Below are 6,714 nucleotides of genomic sequence, written 5' to 3'. Positions count from 1 at the left end.
GCTTGTTGACCCATTTTTTTGGGAGAAAAAAGGAAGGACTCTCTCTCTCTCTCTGGTTGTTGGGTTCACTTGCAGAAAAATGGCTGGAAAACTCCACGACTTTGAGGAGGTAGTGAAGCACGATCAGAAAGGGGATTGTTGGCTTATCATCTCTGGGAAGGTCTGAATTTCTTTCCTTATTTGCCTTCATGTGGAAAATCTGCAACTTTTTTGCAGAATCTTGAACAAGAGATGTACTTGTTGAGTTCAAGCAGACTCAAAACAAGTTGATTCAGGGTTGTGGAAAAATTGCAATTTTGTGTGGAATCTCCAATTAACTTGTGCTTGTTGAAGTCACGATCTTGAAATATGAACTCGAAGATAAGAGGGCTCTGGTTCTTTTAACACAATAAATGATGAGTTGGGGGGAATTTGAGTTGGTATTAGATAGAACTTAAAATTGGGCTTTTTGTTCAAATTATCTCTAAATAATAACTTCTATGATGCGTACTTCAAGTGGCCTGCAGTTGACTAGAGCTTTGTTTGTCAGATAAAATCAAATAAATGGTTTGAGTTCCCCGCTGGATATGTGTAAGAATTGAAGCTTATTATAACACTTCCTATTACTTGTGACTATGGAATACTAGTTTTCTCAAATACGATGGCTTTAATTTTGTTATTCATTAGTTTATTAGATAATTTCTGTTACAGCCAAAGAAATACATGCAAATATTGGTTTCTGAGAAGTTCAAACGACCGATGGAAACTATAGTTGTATACTTTGTGCAGCATGAGAGATGCTTTTTGGGGTGTGGATCACAACTAAACTGAAACTGCTTGCACTTTTTATAATCACATAGTTGTTTTCAATCATGGGCTATAATTTGCAGCTTTTTGTTTAGTATTATTGTTATTGATGTTGTTTTATTTTTAGTTTTAATTCGATAACATCTTTCTTCTATTAGTACTAATTGGTTTCATCAAAATTACGTTAGGATGATCAAGTTGGGGTTTGAGAGAGATGAATCACCAAATGAAATGGTTTGTTTGAATTGTTTTTCATAAATGCTAAAAGAATTGTTTGGTCCTCTTTATGTCTTGTATGTAGGCCTGGATTGTGACTTGATCTAGTTTAAGTTTGATGAAATTCTTAAACAACCAAATATAGCTTTTATAGCACACATTCACATGGATGGGGGAAAGACAACTTAAGTTTTATGGAAAGGCATTCATATGAGATTTGTGGCAGAGAATTGATTATATGAACAATGTTACAAAAAGAGTTATTGCTAATTGAGTCCGCAATTATAATGAACCAACCGAGTTCTTCTTATCGCAATAACAATGGTGCTTTTCCACCTTCTGGTAATTTTATAGATCATTGTTAATCTATTCTTTTAGCAACTTGATAACCAATTAAATTCGGGAATCTTTTATTCAGTATCCTAATGGCTTTTCTGTCAATATATTAGGTGTATGATGTGACAGCATTTCTAGAGGAGCATCCTGGGGGTGATGAAGTCCTTATAAATGCATCAGGTAACAGCATCCTGGGGTGATGAAGTCCACTTTGGTGCTGTCCCCAGTTGTTCAATTTTATAACATATTTTCTACTTGTCGCTTGCTGAGTTTCATCTTCAAATTATGCAGGGAAGGATGCAACAGACGATTTCGAAGATGTTGGGCATAGCGATGATGCACGAGAGAAGATGAAGGAATTCTACATTGGGGAAATTGACAAATCCACTCTTCCAGTGAAACAAAGCTACACCCCTCCAACTGTTTCTTCCACAGCAAACTTGGACTCGGGCGATTCATCCAAGATACTGCTATATATCGTGCCCCTGTTGATATTGACAGTGGCATTTCTTCTCCGTTTCTACTCTAAAAAGGAATAGGTTAAACAAGTGCAGCAAACAACAAACTGCTTTCTCTAGAGTGTGTTGATTCACTGAGTCTAAGCTATAAAATAATTGGCCACTAACGTTAGGTGGTCATATATTTCTCATTTGTCCCGAGTTGGGTGTTATTGGTTATTGATATCAGTTCCGGTAGCTCTTGCAGTCTTGTGTAGCTACATTGCATGACTCTTTTGTATTTTGTATCTTTCAATATGAGTCGCACGTAATTAATTAAGAAGCGCTTAACCATGTTAGAACGACAATATTTAAATTTAGAGAGAGAATGAAACATTGTTCTCTCCGGGTTAAGCTTCAAGTTCACATAGATTGCGATTTTTGCCATAGGGAGAACAACAGTTTGTGATACATGGGAAAATTGTAATCGACAAACCAGTCCATCCAAGCATAAAGCAGATCCATCCAAGATTTTGTATCTTTCTTCACAACTTTTTCCTTGTGTTGGAACCAGAACCTGCAGCTACTCAATAAAATGCAAGGACAGGTCCTTTTCCCAGTACACTAGTGCATTATGTTATACCTGTTGGAGCAATCGCATGGATGAATATGGAAGCACTATGATTACCCTGGAGATGAGTAGCAATCGACATTTGAAATATCTCCGCAAAGTTAGGTGGAATGTGTTGAGAATTCTCAAGAGAATTAAGCTTGTCCTCTCGTTTTCAGCAAATTTACAAACACATTTGCTATTAATTTCACTTACAATTTGAATTGGTTTGTTTAAACTTGTCGTTTGTTTAATTACAATTAAATGTACTAGTGTCCGGGATGAATATGAATTGACCGTATCCAAAGCATTGAAACTTAAATACAAGTCGTTTGGACTAAATCAAGCCCTTAGTTTATTAACTAGAAGCAGGGTTGAAAATCTGTCCTCGATATCCTTTGGTCCTGAAAACCTTTTGCATTCATACACAAGCTCATTTCAAGTCAAAACCAAAGCTAAACTATTCATAAAACTGTAATGTACTATAAGACAAACTACAACAATTTGATTTCTGCAACATTTAATGTAACATCTTTGCACGAAACTCAGCCTGTCAAGGAAAAATCTCATGCACCAACTCTCACACTCCACTTTGTAAAGAAAGAAAGAAAGAAAGACAGACCGGCCACATCGCCACCAACTGCTTCCCTTAATTTTCTCGCTTCTGTTCTTTCCCGTACGATACTATGAATTTGAGACACAACGCCTTGGAAGGACCCTGACCACCAGTGGGTTAACCATTTCACAAGACAGCCTCAGCACTTCAGACATGTCCAAACTTTTATAACCACTCACAAACTCAAATTCATGCAAAAGCCTCCCCACCCAATAGTTCACAGTGGTCATGCCCAATGTTTTACCAGGACATGACCTGCGCCCTGACCCGAATGGTGCCAGCCTCAAGTCCGATCCTAACACAGAGAAATCATGATCTAGGATTGGGCCTTGGCCCAGAAATCTCTCAGGCTTAAACTCAAGCGGATCTGACCAGACATCCGGATCTCTGGTAATTGCCCACATATTTACCATGGCAGTTGTTCCAGCAGGCACATGGTACCCCTCCACCACGGAATCCCTTATTGACAAACGGGACCAGGAAAGAAGTGGGCCTGGAGGATGCAATCTTAAGACTTCTTTAACAACCGCCGGTAAGTAGACCATCTCCGTTATATCAGACTCTGTTACCGGACGTGACCTCCCTACAACCTTGTCCAGCTCATCATGAACCTTGGACTGGACATCAGGATGCAACACTAATCTCGCAAGTATCCACTCAATCAGAACTGCCACTGCGTCTGTGCCCCGAAATATCATTTCCTGCAAAAACAATACTCATTTAACTATGATACCATCACATATGTACACAATTATGCCCATGATTTTGTCCCATTTCTTGGTCGACCAGCTCCTTTTCTGGTCATAATTATATATATATATATAACCAATTATTTATTATTAATTATTTAAAAGAATCTTCTTTTGATATTTTCATGAAACTGATTTATTGTCGGAATCAATACCACCGCTCAAATTTCATGCACTAGAAAATTCCCGATCATATTTTACTTTACACTAGAAAAAATATAATTTTCTACTACGGGTAATTGCTATAGTTAAAAAGGAAATCGTGTCAAAATACAAATCAACCACGCTTTCAAAAATATCGTGGATCAGTTTTTTTATTTAAATTTGTATTATTTTCATTTTTAAGATTTAAAATTTTCTATAATATTATAATATAATATTTTATATTTTAAGTACTTATATTTTATGTATATATATTTAAGTGATATATATTAAAGTATGTAAAATTATGTATACATAATAAGAGATGCCGTTCACGACAGCTAGCATATAATATGAATAAAATTTTATTTTTTTAGCAATTTGATATTTTTTTTTCATGTGATCGGTTATGCAGCAGAAGAGAAATAAAAAAAAAATGTTCGATCAATAAAAACTATTTTTTTCCACATCATTGCTCATATGGCAAGATTTTTACACTTAAATGTTTAGTTGGCGGTTGATTTTTTAAAAAAAATCTAATCAGCAAAAGCCCCAAAATAAAAACCTTAAATTTTGTCCATGTAAGGAAATTCCAGTAACTTTTAAAAATTCGATGGCCAAAGTATTTCAATTACCAAAAAATAATTAATTTTAGAGTACATTTTGCTATCCCTATATTTAAAGTTCTTGTATTGTCACCCTGATATACGGATAATCAATAAAGCCGCTTATTTAATATTCTTACCCAAAGAACGGAGATCATGTCTGAATCCGACAATCTATCAGCTCCCTGAAGAGACAGCAAAACATCCACAAAATCACGGTTCATCTCGCCCGGTTTCGCCTTGTGCTCAGCGATTATTCTGCCGACAAATCTATTGACCCGCGGCACGAGCTGGGAGCACCTGAGTCGAATCTTTTGTATGTCGAAATCAGCCAAGAAGGAGAAGTGATCAGACCAGTTCAACTCGCCTAATAAATTGTATCCTTGTTCAACCAAATCTTCTAACTCTGCCGTGTCGGAGTTGGCGGAATTATCCAGGTCGTACTTGCGTCCAAATATAGAGCACATCATGTTGTTAAGCGAAGCGAGTTTTAATGCGTCCCTAACCCGAATATCACTGCGTTTGCTTGAATGAAATATAGACACCACCTGGTTTGCTATTTCCATCCGTTGACGTTCCGAAGCTTTAATTTGCTTTGGGCAAAAGAGGTGTGTTGCAGCGATTTTACGGAGTGTATTCCAGTAGACACCGTAGGGCGCAAAACCAATGGCGCGGTTGAACATCAAGTTGTAAGCAGATTCTTTGGCGGGACGGTCGACGAATGCGGAGCTGTTGAGAATATCTTTAGCGACGTCAGGGTTGCAAGTAACGACGGCGCGCGTCTCTCCGAGGCTGAAAGCCATGAGGCGTTTGGCTTGGCAGGCATGAGCAGCGGCAGCTAATTTGGAGTGGGCTAAGCCCGACATAAGATTGATACTACCGATGATTGGAAGTCCTTTAGGGCCGGGAATGGGGCGGTAAGTGGAAAAGAGGTTGCCCCAGTTGTGCCTGCCCCAAGATGGGCCGCCGGGGTGAGCCCAGAAGAATAGGTTGAGGAAGAGCCATGAAAGAAGGAAGAGAAATGCGAAGATGATGGTGTTTAGAGGAGTGAAGTATTTGAAATTGGAAGCGAGGGCGAAGAGCCAGACGCTTTCGACGTCTGTCGTCATCGTCATCATCATGATCATGATCATGTTTGGGTTTTTTTAAGTATGGAAGATGGTGGAAAGGCGGTTCAATAACTCTCCATTTAACATCGGACATCTTTTTCTTTTTTCAATTGTTTATTTATTGGGTGAGTATCGGAATTACTGTGGAGGGTGTACAATATAAAAAATTATACATTAATTTTTTTAATTATAATTTATTATTAATATATAATTAATTTTAGGGGTATAGTATTAGTGGGGGAAGTAGAAAGGTGATGAAGTGGGACATGAATTAAAAGACCCTCGAATGGCAGTTAATTGCGTGCTGCTAATTATGCTTGGATTGGACCCAATAAAACATTACTATTCATAATTACATTAAAAATTTAGTAGCTAGTAGCTAGTTATGTGGTGGGTCCCGGAAAGTTGCATTTTGTTTGTTTGTTTTTTATGGTCAAAATCTGTGAGATCACTTAATTATGTCAACACTGTTTGTCATTAGGTTGTCTTTGGAATTTGTCAAAGTTAAATATAATATATACATAGTATGCTGATCAAGAACTTCATTAATTACTCACTAGCTTGGGATTTATCTACTAAATTAAGTTTGATTAATTTGTACATGTACATATATATATGCAGTCCTCAAAATTATAGACAATATATTTTTGAATTATTCAAATCAAGTTTGATTAGCATTGACATTACCCCACAAATAGACAAAAATTAGAGGGAGAGAGCATGTAAGGTGGAGAGACATGAGGTACATATTGTGGCGTGAGTGTGTCGGGAAGACATGACTGATGACTTGACTCTATATATGTCCATTGCATGTCCATGCAGGTACTGGTAGTGTGGTACTAGTACTAATAGTCTCGGCAGCCCGGAATACATAGTTATGCAACACCTCCAGGTGAGGATGAGGTGACAAGTGATGAGGCTGAATCCCCCCCTTCCTCCCTTTTATCTGCCTGCTGCACACGCGGCGTCGTCCTTCCGGGATGAGGGGACCCTATGCACGTTCTAAGCCAGAATTTGTTGTCACCTGCAAATTGTGTCCATAATTCAACATTAATTCCCTGTCCATTTGTATATAGGACAAAACAAACATAAGCAATTCCTCTCATGTT

At 37.8% G+C, this 6,714-nt stretch overlaps 2 protein-coding genes across 2 annotated transcripts; one reads left to right on the top strand and one right to left on the bottom strand.

Annotated features, from left to right (window-relative positions):
- On the top strand, nt 1–2,115 carry LOC105173062 (cytochrome b5). Its single transcript, XM_011094709.2, has 3 exons — nt 1–160; nt 1,452–1,518; nt 1,630–2,115. The coding sequence occupies exons 1-3, from the start codon at nt 80–82 to the stop codon at nt 1,875–1,877; spliced, it is 396 nt and encodes a 131-aa protein (XP_011093011.1). The 5' UTR covers nt 1–79; the 3' UTR covers nt 1,878–2,115.
- On the bottom strand, nt 2,829–5,665 carry LOC105173061 (cytochrome P450 78A3-like). The gene is made up of 2 exons (XM_011094708.2): nt 4,637–5,665; nt 2,829–3,702 (listed from the first exon to the last, which is right to left on the bottom strand). The coding sequence occupies exons 1-2, from the start codon at nt 5,627–5,629 to the stop codon at nt 3,070–3,072; spliced, it is 1,626 nt and encodes a 541-aa protein (XP_011093010.1). The 5' UTR covers nt 5,630–5,665; the 3' UTR covers nt 2,829–3,069.

The sequence above is a fragment of the Sesamum indicum genome, linkage group LG11 (assembly GCF_000512975.1).
Source record: "Sesamum indicum cultivar Zhongzhi No. 13 linkage group LG11, S_indicum_v1.0, whole genome shotgun sequence".
NCBI lineage: Eukaryota > Viridiplantae > Streptophyta > Magnoliopsida > Lamiales > Pedaliaceae > Sesamum > Sesamum indicum.
Note: the sequence above shows the minus strand (reverse complement) of the source record. Positions and strands in the feature narration are given on the sequence as shown.

Bases quoted from the DNA above. Each gene is read 5' to 3' on its own strand.
- LOC105173062 (XM_011094709.2), top strand. From the start codon at position 80: ATGGCTGGAAAACTCCACGACTTTGAGGAGGTAGTGAAGCACGATCAG. The intron at 161-1,451 runs GTCTGAATTTCT...TCAATATATTAG, and splicing joins GGCTTATCATCTCTGGGAAG to GTGTATGATGTGACAGCATT. The intron at 1,519-1,629 runs GTAACAGCATCC...CAAATTATGCAG, and splicing joins AGTCCTTATAAATGCATCAG to GGAAGGATGCAACAGACGAT.
- LOC105173061 (XM_011094708.2), bottom strand. From the start codon at position 5,629: ATGATCATGATCATGATGATGACGATGACGACAGACGTCGAAAGCGTC. The intron at 3,703-4,636 runs GTAAGAATATTA...TTGTTTTTGCAG, and splicing joins ACATGATCTCCGTTCTTTGG to GAAATGATATTTCGGGGCAC.